This window comes from Tinamus guttatus, unplaced genomic scaffold (genome assembly GCF_059628265.1).
Source record: "Tinamus guttatus ecotype Peru unplaced genomic scaffold, ASM5962826v1 Tinamus_guttatus_pri_ptg000629l, whole genome shotgun sequence".
In the NCBI taxonomy this organism is placed as follows: domain Eukaryota; kingdom Metazoa; phylum Chordata; class Aves; order Tinamiformes; family Tinamidae; genus Tinamus; species Tinamus guttatus.
In genome coordinates this window covers 367,420-383,756 of record NW_028289163.1, presented here as the reverse complement: position 1 = coordinate 383,756, position 16,337 = coordinate 367,420, and the positions used below count along the sequence as shown (strand labels likewise).

At 50.7% G+C, this 16,337-nt stretch overlaps 2 protein-coding genes across 2 annotated transcripts; both read left to right on the top strand.

Annotated features, from left to right (window-relative positions):
* The first annotated feature begins 2,142 nt into the window (after positions 1-2,142).
* Positions 2,143-3,699, top strand: LOC148592182 (GON-4-like protein). Its single transcript, XM_088535441.1, has 6 exons — positions 2,143-2,408; positions 2,590-2,664; positions 2,914-2,964; positions 3,153-3,203; positions 3,363-3,458; positions 3,550-3,699. The coding sequence occupies exons 1-6, from the start codon at positions 2,232-2,234 to the stop codon at positions 3,697-3,699; spliced, it is 600 nt and encodes a 199-aa protein (XP_088391567.1). The 5' UTR covers positions 2,143-2,231.
* Positions 3,700-4,098: 399 nt separating this feature from the next.
* Positions 4,099-15,736, top strand: LOC104565885 (GON-4-like protein). The gene is made up of 23 exons (XM_088535571.1): positions 4,099-4,269; positions 4,924-5,116; positions 5,218-5,319; positions 5,785-5,825; positions 6,132-6,235; positions 6,636-6,834; positions 7,109-7,195; positions 7,316-7,487; positions 7,651-7,795; positions 7,966-8,116; positions 8,326-8,442; positions 8,575-10,317; positions 10,591-10,834; positions 11,347-11,528; positions 11,662-11,859; positions 12,041-12,184; positions 12,479-12,622; positions 12,911-13,030; positions 13,286-13,399; positions 13,870-14,077; positions 14,202-14,958; positions 15,250-15,352; positions 15,583-15,736. Exons 1-23 carry the CDS (start codon positions 4,153-4,155, stop codon positions 15,730-15,732), a joined length of 5,535 nt encoding a protein of 1,844 aa, XP_088391697.1. The 5' UTR covers positions 4,099-4,152; the 3' UTR covers positions 15,733-15,736.
* The last annotated feature ends 601 nt before the right edge of the window (positions 15,737-16,337 follow it).

The window sequence follows — 16,337 nt, the reverse complement described above, 5'->3', positions numbered from 1 at the left end:
GGCGCTGTGGGGCGGCCAACATGGCGGCGCGTGCGCCGGGCCGCGCGGCGCTTCCGCTTCCTCGCGGCGGCGGCGGGGGGCGGCCGCCGTCCCGCCCGCTCCGCCTCAGCGGCCGCCGCTTCCCCCGCAGGCCGGAGCCGCGCGGCCGCCGCCGCGACGCCGCTGACGATGCTGCCCTGCAAGAGGAGGAAGGCGGCGGCGGGCGCGCAGGAGCCCGGCGGCGCCGGCGAGGACGACGAGGAGGAGGAGCCGCCCGCGGCCGAGCCGCCCGCCGCCCGCCCGCTGCGGGAGCCCGCCGAGAGCCTCCCCAAGGGCGGCAGGAGGCCGGCGGCGCGGCCGGGGCCCGAGGCCGCGGACGATGGTAAAGCGGGAGGGCCGAGCGCCCCGTTCCCCCTCGTGCCGCTCGTTGCGTTCACCCCAAACTCGCTTTTCCAGCGCCTGTAGCCGCGCTCGGCACCCGCGGACCGTGTGGGGAGATCGCTCCTAGTAACAACTTATTAACGAATCCCCTCAGCCTCGGAATTGCCTCGCGCGGGGTCTCGCCTGCTGACCGCTGTCCGGACCAGCTCGCGCAAACACGGGCTTGGGTTCGCAGCAGCTGGAGAGGGAAACGCTTTGGTAGCAGTGCGGGCGGCTTTATTTTCCCCAGAAATGTTTGCGGAGTTCCGCAGCCGTGCCTCTCCCAGATTCTCGGGAGAATTATTTAAAGTAGTGCCTGAAGGGAAATCTGCCACAACCCGGGGCCTGTTTACGTTAACAAAAGTTACAAATTTGCTGTAGAATTGGAGGTGTTTTGGAGCTGCCCGGGTAAAAAGGCCGGGTAAACGTTACTAACGCTGCGGTTTTGGTGGCGGAGGCAGGAGGGTTCCGAGCGAAGCGGTGCCGGGGTGCTGGGCCCGGGCTCCTCTGAGGCTCCCGAAAGAGCTGGTGGTTCCCGTTCCAAAGCTCTCCAGCTCCTCTCGCTTTTGCCTCGTGTCCGTGCGTGGGGGGCTCGGGGGGCTCCCCTGCTGCTGGGTTTGAGCTGCTTTGCCGCTCTCCGTGCACAGGCAGCGCCGGTTCTTGTTCCTTTGGATTAACTCTCTGATTTGAACACTTCTTTGCTGGATCTTCATAACTTCTCAGGCTGTGCAGTAACTTCTCTTAAATTACCCTAAGGTGGCAGTGATTTTACTGCTAAAGCTGCAGTCAGGTTTGCTGTTCTGGTGGCAAATAAAGGCATGCCCGCTCCTAGCCGTTCCTTTGCGTAGTTTCAATCCTGCTCCTCCAACGGGGAATGTGGCCACGCTTGAAATGATCTTTTTTTCTTTCCGATTGCACTGAGTGGAACCGAACGCGCGCTGTTTGCAGGGCAGAGCGCTCAGCACGGCGCGGAGGAGGAAGGCGTCTTGCAGAGGGAGCCGTGCGGGGCCGAGAGCCCTCCTGCCGCGCCGGGGTCCCCGGGGCGCCCGTCCCCGCAGCCGGCGGGTAGAAACGCGGCCGTCACGAAGCCCCCGCGGAGCGGCCGAGCTGGTGAGTGGCCCTCGGGCTCGAGAGCAGAATGAGGGGCCGTTTGGGTTACAAGCCTGGCGCGGGCAGCAGAGCGGGGTCGGTAACACAGTCCTGTGGAACTCAAAAGTGAGTTCCATGTGCACCATGAGCACAACTTCTGCAGTTCTGATCCTGTGCTCAGTGCCACGGTGCCTACGTGACCTTTCAGCACCCAAATAACACTTGTTGGAGCTGATCTCTGCAGTTTTTCAGGTATTACAAGCATTGTTGTCGTTTAGAAGAAGTTCTGATTTGCTCTTGGTCAGCAAAATACTGTATTTTGGGACATTCTTTAAGTCCTAGAAACCATAATCTGATTTTGCTTCAGGGTTTTGCAACTGTTTCAATCTTGGCTTCATACTTACAAACAACAGCTCCTCGAAAGGAGGTGAAAGAGCCGCTGTGATGGTTCGCTAGTCAAGCAAATAAAAGTTAGGTATTTGATATGTCTGGTACAGTGATTCTAATGTGATTCATTCAGGTCCTGCAGAACCGGAATTTACCAGGCTGTTTCTAGTTCTTGTGGCCCTTTGTATGTGGAAGATTTCCTTATCGCCTCTTGGAAAGCTGCTGCCACTTTAGTGTCTGCTGAATTCTAGCCGCTTTTTAGTCACACACTGTCTGATGTGCTGTTGGTGAAGTGCGTGAATATTTTGGATTTAAATTTTTATTGTTTATTTTCAGAGGAGCAAGACGGAGAAGATATGGAGAGGAGGAAGAGGAAGAGGAAGGCAACCAAGCGGAAAAGAGAAGGAAAAAGCCAAGAAGAGGAAGGGTCTTTGTCCTGTGACATCAAGCTGGATGACACCCTGGATCGCACCTTGGAAGACGGCGCCAAGCAGCACAACTTGACCGTCGTCAACGTGCGGAACATCCTGCACGTGAGTGTGGCGAGGCCGTGATCAGCAGTGCAAAATCAGCCCGCTGTTTGTTTAAAAAGTGTGACCCAGACCTGAGTATCGTACGTAGGGTAGTGCCTGATTGCGTTTGCAGCTGGTTTATGTCAGTCTTAATTAAACCGAACGTGAAGGGCGCTATTAAAGAAGTCGTATGTTCCTGCAGGAGGTGATCACAAACGAGCATGTGGTTGCCATGATGAAAGCAGCCATCAGCGAGACAGAGGATATACCTTTGTTCGTAAGTAAAAGCTTTTTCTGCTTATCTAAACACGATACCTCTGTCAGTCTATATGCTCTGTGCATCCCATGAGTGAATAGTATCTATGTGTGAATGTTAATAATTAAACAGAACTATCAGGGGTTATTTCCCATCTATTCTAAAGGATAACGAGCTCAAAAATCAGAGGAGTCTCCTAGTAAAGAGTTTTGGGGGAAAGTTTGCAGTTAAACAGCTAAACAGGTTGCACTTTCTCTCTCCAACTCCCAGGAACCCAAGATGACTCGTTCCAAGCTGAAGGAGGTTGTGGAGAAGGGAGTGGTACGTCCTCTGCTTTTACTGTTGTGGCACTTCCCCTCCCGCATCCCTCCCAATACAACTGCGTTTGTTTCAAGTCTGTTGTTACTTGATTATTTTGGAAAGCAGGATCCCAAGCTCAAGCAATCCCTCATTTCAATGCTGTGTTCAAGCTTTTTGGAAACAGCTGATACGTATTTTGCTCTCCTTAGGTGATTCCAACGTGGAATATTTCTCCAATCAAGAAGGCGAATGAGGTAAAGGTAAGCTGGAAAAACCCTGGGAAAGTGGAGAAGGTGCTGGAGGTGCCCTGCTGAGCAGGGGAACCTTTCCAAGTGGGTACCAGGCTTGTACCTGGCTTCGTAATTCTCCAGTGCAGAGTTTTCCTGTGAAAGCTTCATCTCTTTTGTGGTCCTTTGCAGCCCCCTCAGTTTGTGGACATTCCTCTCGAGGAAGATGATTCATCCGATGAAGAATACCAGCCTGAAGACGAGGATGAGGACGAGACTGCGGAGGAGGTGAGCGGGGCCGCGGCGTCCTGCTCGGGGCCGCGTCCGCGCGCTGCTCCGAGGCAGCCTGACGGGATCGTGCTTCCCTGCGGCACTGCAGAGCCTCTTGGAGAGCGACGTGGAGAGCACGGCCTCTTCTCCCCGCGGAGCGAAGCGGTCCAGGACGCGGCGATCCTCTGATGAGGAGGGAGGGACCCACTGCGAGGTAAACTTCAAGCAGACCCTTTGCCTTCTTAGGAAACAACCTTAAATCACTGCTCTTAAATCGCTGACGAGGGGGGAAAATATAGTAATGTCACAGTGTTATGTGGATTTGGGACACTGCAATGGTCCCTGTATAAGCAATTAGGCACAACCTTGCCAGGAGGAGCTTAGTCTTAATTAAAAAGCAGTGCTAGGCTCAAGAAGAGGGTACTTTTGTTGAAAGCATAAAGATATTTGTGGTGTCTGGGCACACTGTCAGCTTGCTGCAAGGCGCATGGGCAATGCGATAAGAGCAGAAAGTGACTATCAGCAGAGAGGAATGAGAAAGTAACTGTGTGTTGTGCCAGAGTCGGGTCAAACAGAGAGAAAAAGCTTGTCTGCTTACCTTGTCCTTGGAAATTTATGTTCTAAATAAAACCTTTAACACAAAGGTGTTTTTAAATAGACAGAGAAGGTCCCTACACCTGTGGTTAGACATATCAGTGCTGAAGTGGTTCCCATGGGACCCCCGCCGCCTCCTAAACCCAAGCAGAGCAAGGACAGCACGTTCATGGAGAAGCTGCACGCCGTGGATGAGGAGCTGGCTTCAAGCCCAGTGTGCATGGATTCCTACCAGGTAACATGTTCAGGGTGCTGCAGTCAGGTTTGTTCAGTTCACGTGAAAATATTGCAGAAAGAAGGTAGCTCTCTAGTCGTTTCTGCTAGTAATGCTGCTGAATTTTGTTCTCATTTCATACATACGAGTTGAATATCATGACTTGAAGCTAGCTAGTGTGTTGGACGAAAGCTCAGAGAGTCAAAGGAATTGTCAGCAAAGAGTTATCAGTGATAAACACTTCCAATTTCTTGTATATTATCTGTACTTTAGTGTTATGGTCATACTTTTCTCAGTTCTGTTGTAACTGTTCCATGTAATCTTACAGCATTTACATAATTAAGCTATTTTTCCTCTTTAAAGACATCCTGTCAGCCCCAGTTGTGTTTTGCAAGCCAGTATGTTATTAATGCTTGAGGAAGTTTGGTTGTAAATAAAAGCACTATTCAATATTCATAATGAGAAAACTATGACTGATCCTTGTTACTACACAAGGGTAAGGAGTTATGAGGAAACAGTCCTGTGCTGCTGCTCAGGAATGCACCAAACTTCATGGTTTTTGCAGCAAGAATCTTTAGTCTTGGATTTTTGGCCAGACTGAAAACCCTCCTGTCAGGGAAACTGGAAGAATGGTGGAGGAATTGTAACTGTGTTGTGTTTTTCCTGGTTTTTCAGCCCCTGGAAGACAGCCTCATCGCCTTCCGGACGCGCTCCAAGAGGCCGCTCAAGGACGTTCCGCTCGGGCAGCTGGAGGCCGAGCTCCGGGCCCCGGATATCACCCCGGACATGTACGACCCCAACACGGCGGACGACGAGGAGTGGAAACGGTGGCTGGGAGGGCTCATGAACGACGACGTGGAGAATGAGGGTACGTGGGGCTTGTTGCTGTTCGCTGGGTTTGGGGGCTGTGTTGAAAGGCAGGGGCTTTCGAGCCTTTTCTGCATTTGTTAAGAACGTGTTTCTTATTAGATGAAGCAGATGATGATGATGACCCTGAGTACAACTTCCTGGAAGATCTGGATGAACCAGACACAGAAGACTTCAGAAATGACCGTGCTGTGAGAATTACCAGTAAGTTCTTCAGAATTAGTGATTCATTGTGCAGAGCAAAGAATGAAGAGTGGCACTTAGGGCTGTTCTCTGCCTTTCATAAAGATTCAGCCAAGTCAGAAATTGAATGCCTGCCTCCTGACTTGAGTATATTAAATTTTCTGTAATTCATTATAGTCTGAGTTAGCAGACTTATGATCATATCACTTATCACTCTTATAAAGTGTACTAATTTTAGATTTTATTATAGACTGACATAATTTATTTTTTTATGGGTTATATATTTGAAGCAAAACATTCTCTTTAAGTCTGTTAACTGGAATTTTCTGGGGCACAGCCATAGGGAGCAGTAACTCTCCTTCCTGGCCCTCTGTTTGGGCTACGTTTTGCAAGAGAGATTCTGTCAATAGCTTGGCATTATGATGGGATTGCTAAGTAGCTTTTGGAAAAAGGAAGCTTCATATGTCTTTTAAATTTTGCTTGCAGAAAAGGAAGTGAATGAACTGATGGAGGAGCTGTTTGAGACGGTGAGTGGTAAATTGGACGTAGCACCGAGGAATGGACCTGGCTCCAATCTGGTGTGAGATTTCTGCAGATGTAAAGGGGGGAGCTCTGTAAGACGTGCATTGGTGAACACACGAGAGGGGACCCTCCCAGCAAAGTGTAGTCCTAGGGGGAAGGAGCTCATCCAGGACCTGCTGTAAATGCTTAGAGATGATGAGGGTATTTGCTAAGATGGTTGGCAGTGCATCGGGGGGAGCTTTGAGCTAGGGACCGTGTTAAATCCCCTCTGAGTTTTCTGTTCTTGACGCCCACGGCCCATCTCTCCCCAGTTCCAGGATGAGATGGGTTTCTCTAACATGGAGGATGAGGGTCCGGAAGATGAAGATAACGTCACCGAGACACGGCCAAACTTCAACACGCCGCAGGCGCTTCGGTAGGATCCTTGGGTGACGTGGGCTGGTGTGGATGGTGCCTCCTTGTTTATGGGGCAGACCAGCTCAAGGTCCAGCTGCGTCTGTTTGGGAAAGGAGCTAAAGTGACAGCTGGGGTTTTTCTGTCACTCTCTCTAGATGAGCAGTACTAGAGATGAGTGCAGCAGTTATTTAACCAGCTACAGACTGAAAACGGAGAAACCTTTATGCTATCTGTAAAAGAGATCCCTGCTATGTTATAAATATTCTGTTTTATTTCTTCAAAGTTGAAGTATGCTGTCAAAGTGGTAGAGGGGGTTGATGGCTCTTCACCTGTGCAACACAGATATTAAAATGTTTTAATTGGTTGTAGCAATCGTTAAATCATACTTACCAGAATTCTGTCTGCTTAATACCAAACAGATTTGAAGAGCCTCTGGCCAATTTACTGAATGAACAGCACCGGACAGTGAAGGAGCAACTCGAGCAGTTGAGAATGAAGAAGTCTTCAACCAAGCCTGCACAAGAGATGGAGAAATCAAAACCTCAAAATGAGAAGCCGCTCCAAAGCCTTGTGCTGGACAGCGTGCAAAGAAAGAGGCTCCAGCAGCAAATGCAGCAGGTGATAAAATAGAATCTATCAAGTTTATTAACTTAATATTCGCTATATACTGCAGTAGGGGGAAGGCCAACGGTACAGCAAGCACTTCAGTGCTACGATACTACTTTGAGAATGTTCTAAGGCAGTTGATACCTTTTTGTTTGCTTTGATTTGAGGAACACTCAGAAGATTTCTTGTGCCTCTGCCTTTATGCTTTAGGCTGCTTTTGAGTTTCAAAGATTATTGATGAACTAAAGAGGAAAATAAAAAAGTATGTCTGATTTTATTCTTTCAGCATGTTCAACTTCTGACTCAAATCCATCTTCTTGCGAGTTCCAACCCTGCTTTAAATTCTGAGGCCAGTACCACCAGGATGTTTTTGGTAAGGATATGTCTAAAAGAAGAGCTACATCAATTTTAATGATCAGCAGATATATTTATAGATTTTTTTTCTTAAAGAATGGGACCAATTAAAACCCAACATCTTTATCTGTGTTTGCAGAGTGAGCTGGGTAACTTTGCTCGCAGTTCTACGCTCCTTCGCCAGTCCTTCAGCCCCAAGTTTCAGACCATGTTCCAGCCCTGTAACTTGAAGGGAGCCCTGCAGCTCGTTGAAGACTTCCATGCCCAAGTCCAGGTTGACTGGAGCCCTCGCAAATCCGTGAAAAAGAGTGGTGTGTATGGGAAGGGAAGGGAAGCACTGCTACATTTTGATAGGCCAATTTGGAGAGGGAAAATAAGAGATTGCATATTCTGAGGACGAAGTTGAAAGCAGTAGAGGAAATAATTTTTACAAATTGCTAGTAAACGACAGCATTTGTCCAATTCTTTTTGCAGCCAATGAATTCCCATGTTTACCAAAGCAAGTGGCATGGATTTTGGCAACAAGGAGAATCTTCATGTATCCTGAGTTACTGCCAATATGTTCCTTGAAAGCAAACCCTCCTCGGGACAAGATTATCTTCACCAAGGCAGAGGACAAGTAGGTGTTTAGACCTAGTGAATAAAACACGTACAAATGAGTGGGTGTTGGAGAATGACTAGGGTGAAGCTCTGGGGGCATCGGTGTATTGTGGAACAAGACATCCAAACAGCAATCTGGAGGACTCTAAAAGACTCTTTTTTCACTCCTCTGCCCCTCTCTCCCTTCAGTTTATTAGCTCTAGGTTTGAAACATTTTGAAGGGACAGATTTCCCAAAGCCTTTGATCAGCAAGTATCTTTTGCCAACAAAAACTGCCCACCAGTTGACAGTGCGGATAAAGAACCTCAATATGAATCGAGCCCCTGATAACATCATCAGGGTGAGTGACACTTTCAGATTATGTTTTGATATTTCTTGGATGTATTTGTCTCTTTGGTCATACAAAGAGAGGTGTGCTTTTTATTCCAAGGAGCTCTCTTTTCGTTTGTATCCATGCTGAACCTTTCCTCATGTAATCCCTCTATTAGGGACGAGAACTTTAAAAAGCCTTTTTTTGTCTTGCGTTCCCTCCCCTCCTTTTCCATGCAGTACTATAAAAAGACAAAGCAGTTGCCCATCCTGTTCAAGTGCTGCGAGGAGATCCAGCCTAACGAGTGGAAACCACCCGTGGAGAGAGAAGAACATCGCCTGCCCTTTTGGCTGAAGGTACCGTTTCTGGTGTTTCTTCATGCAGCATGAGAGCTTTCTGCCTTACTCCCAGAAGCAAGGTGCTGTCTGCCTTTAGCAGTGCCGTGTGAGCGCCTGTGCCCTGGGCTAATGAGCTCTTGTTTCCTTTAGGCAAGCTTGCCCTCCATTCAGGGGGAATTGAAGCAATTAGCCCAAGATGCCCGGGAGATGCCGGCTTCGCCTGGCGCAGAATCTGTCTTTTTGGGGGCAGAGAAGGAAACTTCAGACACGGAATGCGATGAAAAATACCCTCTGCTCATGCCCAAGGGACTAGTACTGACCTTGAAGCCTCTTGCCAATCGGTTTTCCAGGAGAGCCTGGAGGAGGCAAAGGTCTTCAGCTCTGAAACCTGTCCTCATTCGGCCAAATCCTTGTCTGCAGCCCAGTTCCAACACTTTGAACATGCCGAAAACTGTGAAGTTGTCCCAGTCGGAAGCTCCTCCCAGCAAAGTCATGGTTCAGATTCCTCGGCTAATCCAGCCGGCTGCGGTGGTGCAGGCTGTCCCGGGAATGCAGCCCTTGAACATGCCGGCAGTGGTGGGAAGCGGGGAGGCCCTGGAGCTCCCGAACGTGCTCTCTGCTTCCCAGCCTGACTCCAGAGCGTCTCTTCCAGCCGCTGTCCCTCAAGCCCTGGTGTCCTCGAGCCCTGTAACTCTTCAGCCCAAACTGATACTGCCGGCCTTGGCCGGACCGAAAACCCGCAGGCCTGGCGTGCGCAAGGTCTACCAGAAGAAAAAGGGAGCCAAAGCTGCGCCCGTGATCAAGACGTCGCCCTTGATCCAGCCATCTCCCGTCATTCTCACGGTACCTGCCACCACCGTGAAAGTGCTCAATATTGGCAATGGCTGCAATATGATTCAGCCCATAAATACGACAGTCGGTAGAGGCACTCAGGCTATTCCAGTTACAACCTTATTGGTAAATCCATCCACTTTCCCCTGTCCATTAAACCAGCCTCTAGTGACTTCCTCAATCCCTTCGTTAATAGTCTCTCCTAACCCTGTTGGTCTTTCTGCATCATCTGTTGTTGAAAGTGAAGAACAGCTGAATCTGGCTCCTTCCTGCCCTGCCATAACTAACAAAAACATCTATCCCATGGTAGAGCCCAAGGTGGAACCCCAAGAGCTGCACGTTTCCTGCTCGGCCGTCTCCCCCAAGAAGGACCGTGGCACCAATCCTGCGGCTGCAAATAGTGGCAGCCAGGAAAAGGGGAATAAGAGCGACTGCTGTGGCTGGGCAGGGGTGGAGACAGGGGAGGAAAACGCCTCGGAGCCGCTGCCTGTGGACCTGCTGCCTCGGTTGGAAGATCCGGATGAAGCGGTGAAAACGGAACGCGAAGATTCCGTCGATGCCCTGAAGGAAATAAATCCCCTACCGAAGAGGGATCTTCTGCGTGCTGAGGTGAAGGAGGAATTCCTGCTGGATCTGGGCCAGGAGCTGAACGTGGAGGCTGCCTGTTCGTGTCCCAGCGAGCTGAAAGAAGTAAAGAAAGAGGGAACCTCGGGTGAAGAGAAAGGAGAGGAGGAAAGACGGGATCTGCAGTCCCCCCGCCACGACGAACCGCACGTGGATGCGGGAGCTGTCGCTGGAGCCCAGGGGAGCAGCGAGTCTCCCAGGAACCCTTCGTACGCGACGGATGTCGAGGCAGAATTCAGCAGCCCGCTGGGAAAACCGGAGGATTCCTCCAGCATGGACGGGCAGTCCGTCGGAACGCCAGCGGGCCCGGAGGCTGCGGGGGATAAGGAAGGACCGGAGGAGGAGGAGGAGGAGGACTTCGACGATTTTACACAAGATGAGGATGAGGAGATGTCATCAGCCTCAGAAGAGTCTATTCTGTCGGTGCCAGAACTTCAGGTAAAAACAATCACAACCTTACTTTTATATATATATATAAAAGTAACTGGCTCTCTCTCTATATATATGTATATATAACCAGTTACTTTTTCTTCTTAGAAGCCCAAGTTAAGGAATATTTTGCAAATATCAGACCTAAATTCTGCTAGGGGCTTCCCCAGTTGAGGCTGTTGTTTAATTTAACTGAGAATTGTTCTCTGAAACAGTTGTTGAAAGACAATAAAAGAAACACTAAAAACGTGGTGGTGGTGGTGGTTGTTGTTGCTTTTTAAGGAGACAATGGAAAAACTCACTTGGCTGGCAACAGAGAGACGTTTAAGCCAGGAAGGAGATTCCGAAGAGGAGAATTCTCAGGAGGAGAACTCTGAGCCAGAGGAGGAAGAGGAGGAGGAAGGGGAAGGAATGGAGAGTTCACAGAAAGATGATGAAACCTCTGGAGACCCCTCGGAGGAACCCAAATCTGCCTTCCTGTTGGCCAAGGCAGCCCCGCAGGTCGAGGCCAGCAGAACGCCCCCAGGTAGGTTCCTTGTGCTGCTTTTGTCTTGAAGGGGACACAGACCCGATACCCTCCTCGGATTCAGACCGGGCACGAACTGCGTCCAGGTTTGATTTTGCTGAGCATGTCTGAGCTTAGTGATGCTCTGCACCTGGAAAAGAACAACTGTGCAACATGATTTCAGTTCTGTAAAAGTGGTTTTTGGCGTGGTGGCCTTTGTGGGTGTGAACAGAGTATCCTTGCTCCGTTGTGATGCATTTACCCTTGGAAAGTTTGGAGCTGCACAGATGAGATCAGTGCTTTGTGTCAGCTAACCCTGAGGCTCTCATCAGCTGCTGCAATAATAAACAGCTAATTAGATTTCATTAGTCAGCCTGACTAATCAGGTATTTTATATATGTACAAGAGGGTATAAACAGTTAACTCGTCACTAACTCTGAAACCCTAATTTCCTATTGTAATTTAATCCTAGAAAAGTAGTTGCTTGTCAGCACAGTGCAATATTCCTGTGCAACCCGTGTTGTGCTTCACAGGAGAGAACCTGAAAGCCCCTGGGAAGAGCAGGAACTCCCACAGGACCAGGAATAAGAGGGGGAGGACCCGTGCTAGCAAAGACACCTCCAAGCTGCTGCTCCTGTACGACGAGGACATCCTGGAGCGGGATCCGCTGCGGGAGCAGAAGGACCTGGCGTTTGCACAGGCCTATCTGAGCAGGGTGAGCCTGGGGACAGGAGCTCCTCGGCGCAGCCCAAGCCGCAGTCATGGGGCTACCAAGGCCCTCCTTAATTTCACAATATTATAATATTCTGGAATATTCTAGTCTTATAAAAGCCCGTTGCTCCTTGCAGGTGCGGGAAGCCTTGCAGAACGTTCCTGGGAAGTACGAGGACTTCCTTCGCGTTATCTATGAGTTTGAGATCAGCACCGACAAGCGAACAGCCGTGGACCTCTATTCCACTTTGCAGAAACTGTTGCACGAGTGGCCACAGTTGCTTACAGATTTTGCTGCCTTTCTTTTGCCAGAACAAGCGCTGGAATGTGGCCTGGTAAGTGGAAGGGAAGGAGGACCCAGCACTGAAGCAGACAAATGTCAATGCTGTGAGAGGGGAAGGGCAAGGAGAAAGGTGGTAAATCGTTTGCTTACTCTCCTGTACACAGCTTAAGTTAACTAGAGATGCTGGTAAATGCGTTCTTGGAGCTGCGATGTGACTGTTTTCTCTTGGTCAGTTCGAGGAGCAGCAAGCCTTTGAGAAAAGCCGCAAGTTCCTCAGGCAGCTGGAGATCTGCTTCGCGGAGAACCCTGCCCACCACCAGAAGATCATCAAGGTGCTGCAGGGCTGCGCGGACTGCGTCCCCCAGGAGATCGCAGAGGTACCGAGCGCTTCCCCCGGGGCTCCTTGGAGCTGCCTCTTCCCGAGGCTCCGCAGTTATCTGGCCTTTGTGCATCTCTGTTTTTTTCCTGCTTTTATCACCTGACATTCCAGCTTCTGCTAAGGAAATTGATGGATCTCAAAACAGCTGTGAAATGGTAGCAATGCACTTCCACATGGGTGTTGTAACAAGCCTTGGTGTTCCGTTTGCCTTGAGTAATCCTCCCTAAAAGAGTATGACAGCATGCAATGAAACACTGGTATTTTATTTTATTTATTTTTCCCCCTCTTTCAGCTGAAGACCCAGATGTGGCAGCTGCTGAAAGGACACGACCACTTGCAGGACGAGTTCTCCGTTTTCTTCGATCACTTGCGCCCCTCAGCCAGCCGCATGGGAGACTTTGAGGAGATCAACTGGACAGAAGAGAAGGAGTATGAGGTGGAGCAATCTCTTCCCCACAGCAGGAAAGAGCAGAGCAGGGATGCTAGAAATAGTTGAATTTAGAGGATTTGTGGGGAGGCTGCATTTCTAGAGTGAGGAAAGCAGCAGGATGGGATGGCTGTGTGTGGGCTGGGGCAGATGTCTCTTTTTTTTTTTTTTTTTTTTACATTTATTCTCCCGAGATGGGACTCGTGGTGCCCTGGACCTGCACCTCATTCTCCCTGCAGATTTTCGGATGCCTCCTGAAGAGCCATCCTCATAAAAAGCCTGTTTGTTTTCTTTCAGTTTGATGGGTTTGAAGAAGTGTCTCTGCCAGATGTGGAAGAGGAGGAGGAGCCACCCAAGATGCATGCGGCCCCAAAAAATAAGAAGAGGAAAGAGATTGGAGGCCAGAACACTGACAAGGTGGGCCTGGGATATCTCACTAGTCCGCATGTGAGGACTCCAAATTCCTATCTGGGAGGATAAATGTGTATGTGCAGAGAGACATGAGTACAGTCTGAGAGGATTTGAAGAAAGGGATTAAAACGTTTCGGCTGTGCTTTGCTTGCAAGCAGCCCAGTTGCTGTAGTTGTGGCTGGGCGCCCGAGTGTCGTGTGGCAGTGAGTGTCCCCTGGGTGTGCAGTGCACAGGTGGCAGCTGGAGTGTGTCTGTTCGCAGGAGGTCGAGTGGGTAGATGGGATGAAGGACTGTTCTTGTTCCTGCCACGAAGGGAGCAGCGAGCTCAAGCTCAAGAAGAGCAAGAGGAGGAGCTGCGGCCACTGCAGCAGTAAGGTGAGCGGGGAGGTGACGTCGGTGGCCTGGTGAATCGCGCCGCGGAGTCCCAATGTTGGGATGATCTGTGCAGCCTTGGGCCTCCTGTCCTCAAACCACCACGTGTTGGGGAGGAAAATGTATCAAAAGGCAACGCAGGTGCTGCCAAAGGCATCTCCCTCTTTGAAGCTTGGACCGCTCTACCTGGCCTTCCTCCTCCCTTTCCCTCTCGCTTTCTGTTCTCCCTCCTTTCTCTGCTAAGTAGTATTAATTTTGTTACTCCTTTGAGTTAGGAATAATGTTTTTCGTGTGGCCACTGTACAAAACGAATTGTGCCTGTTAATTGCAAAAAAAAATCAGTCCCATAAACACAAGTAAATTGGCAAATTGAAGCATTGGTTAGGGTCCAGGGATACCTTTGCTGCAAAGGCTGAGGTGTAACGTCTGGACAGAGGCACCACGTCTGTCATTGCCTGTATTTTGATTTGCAGGTCTGCGATGGCAAATTTTACAAAAACAAAGATTCTCAAGAGCTGCCTGTTAGCCTCGCCCAGCAAGAGTCAAGTCTGCAGCCCGAAGGGAAGAGTTCCGGAATGTCCAAGGAAGTTGTAGAAGAGAGTCCGGAGAACAGAGAGGAGGGAGAGGATGTGCAGAGCCGGGCAAAAACCGTGTCGCGGAGAGCGGAGCCTCCGGCCTCAGGTGTGTGGAAGTCTCCCAGCTGCATCGTTCCTGTCCAGCCTGGCTTGTAGGGAGGAAGGCAAAGCAGGACTCTCCAGTCTTCCTCACTAGCCGCTAGTCTAAACTTGTTTGGTTTTCTTAGCAGGATCTCCCTTGGAAGGAAGGATCGTCTCCTGCAGCCTCCCACCTGGAAAAGCTGCGGTGCCCGATAACCACGTTCGGGAAGGAGGTGCCGGTGCTGGGAATGCTGCCAAGGAGCTTCCTTCTTGCACCACTGGCCCTGGGTGGACAGAGCTACGAAAAGCTACCCTAAAACTACCTCAGGAAACCAAAGACAGCTCTTGCGCTGCAGGAAGGGACGGCGAGGGGCTAACCCAGCAGCATCAGGGAAATGCAAGTGCATCCCTGGGGCTGAGGGGGGACCCACTGCCGTCTTGCGCTGCAGTAAGAGCTTCAACAGGACCTAGCTCACCTCCTGCACGCAGTTTGGATCAGACTGAAGGGCTTCACTCGGGCTCCGCAGAGGAGCCTCCTGTCTTAGGCCACGCTCCTGGGTCAGGCGGGAGAGCGGCCGAGCAAGGAAAACGCTCCGCGCAGCAGAGCTGGGGCCCCCCGGGTGGAAAAGCAGCCGCGGGCGAGAGCTGCTGCTCCCAGCGCCCTGCTGCTCCCAACGCGCTGTCGGGAGCGGGTCCCGGAGCCTCTCCCGGGAGCAGAGCCGCGCCGGACACGAGGGACGAGCGGCAGGTCCGCGGGCGCTCCGAGGAGCCGGAGCACGGAGCACCGGCTGCCTCCTCGGGGCACAGGGAAGAGGAGCAGCAGCAGCAGCGCGTCACCGAGGCCACCGTGTGCGCCAAGAACAGCAAAGTCAGCTCCACGGGGGAGAAGGTTGTGCTCTGGACCAGGTTTGTGGAGCTCCCTGTGGCTTTGCGTGGTGTTTGGCATTGCCTCGGGTGGCAGAGAGCTTCCTGCCGGCAGAGTAATCGTTGTAATACCTCCCACGGGGGAGGAAACACCTTTATTTCCTCCAGAAAGGACAAATTGCAGAGTAACTGCAGCTCTGCCTAGAGCTGCCTGCTGGGAGCAGCAGTGGGACAAGGCAGCGGGGCCGCTCCGGGCTGGGGTCACCTTTTCCCTGGAGCAGGCTGGTGGAGCGGGCGTTTTCCCTATTCTGATGAGCGCTGCTTTGCTTGCAGGGAGGCTGACAGGGTCATCCTCACGAGCTGCCAGGAGAAGGGCGCCCACGGGGACACCTTCCACGCCATCTCGCAGAAACTGGGCAACAAGACGGCCAGCGAGGTAGGGCTGCAGCTCCGGCCTGGGCCGCGTCCAGCACAGCGCTGGCTCCTGCGTTCCCTTATGATGGAGACTTAACAAAAGTCACTGTGCTTGGCCTTAAGAAAAAATGTGTGTGTGTGTGTGTGTGTGTGTATATATATATATATATACATTGCGCATATATATTGCGCAAATTTCCTTTTGTGACACCTTTTGGGCCACAACTCATCTCAGACTTGCTCTGTCCTCAGGTGTCCCACAGGTTCCGAGAGCTCATGAAGCTGTTCCACACGTCCTGCGATGGCAGCTCTGAGGATGAGGAAGATGCCACGAGCACCAGTAACACGGACCAGCTCTCAGATAAAGACCTCCTGCTCTCCGAGGAAGAGCCAGATGACTAAGGTCCTTCTGCCATAAGCTATTGACTCCATCAGCCAAACTGTTGGCCAGCTTGCTGCTAGGCAGGTGCTGTGGTTAAGGGAAAAGTATTTGCACAGGTACTTCATACAGCACCTTTTCTGCTTCCCTTTCCTGAAACACTCGTGGCAAGCTGCAGTTCTACATCTGTTTGCAACTAGATTGAAGAAAGTTGTGAGGGTTTAACGTGCTCTCTGGAGAATTTTCAGTTACATTACTGAGACTTTGAACCCTGACCAAGCAGCCTTTTGCAGTGCATGCAATGGAGAACATGTAAATATTGTATAATAAGATGTCTGTTTTCAGGTGGAGCCAATATGTGTTTTTCGCAAATTTCTCATGTTGTGTGTGGGGAAAAGTTGCAGCCTGAAACCTGTATTTATTGTGCAGTCTCCTTCTAGCACTGTAAAGCAAGTTCAGCTTGTTGCAAAGTTAAAACATTAAGACAGACTTGAAGATCTTTGAGGAGAAGCTTTCTTCCTTTATAACAGCTACAACTACCTGGCTGACTTGAGCCACTCTTTTAGTAGGATTGTGTTGAAATGAAAGTAGCAGCGGGCCCCCTCTTCGAGACCATTCCCTTTATTCC

Excerpts from the sequence above, each read along its gene's own strand:
- LOC148592182 (XM_088535441.1), top strand. The coding sequence starts at position 2,232 with ATGGAGAGGAGGAAGAGGAAGAGGAAGGCAACCAAGCGGAAAAGAGAA. Across the intron at positions 2,665-2,913 it reads CAGAGGATATACCTTTGTTC|GAACCCAAGATGACTCGTTC; the intron begins GTAAGTAAAAGC and ends TCCAACTCCCAG. Across the intron at positions 3,204-3,362 it reads AGAAGGCGAATGAGGTAAAG|CCCCCTCAGTTTGTGGACAT; the intron begins GTAAGCTGGAAA and ends GGTCCTTTGCAG.
- LOC104565885 (XM_088535571.1), top strand. The coding sequence starts at position 4,153 with ATGGGACCCCCGCCGCCTCCTAAACCCAAGCAGAGCAAGGACAGCACG. Across the intron at positions 5,117-5,217 it reads CGACGACGTGGAGAATGAGG|ATGAAGCAGATGATGATGAT; the intron begins GTACGTGGGGCT and ends GTTTCTTATTAG. Across the intron at positions 14,078-14,201 it reads AGCGGAGCCTCCGGCCTCAG|GATCTCCCTTGGAAGGAAGG; the intron begins GTGTGTGGAAGT and ends TTTTCTTAGCAG.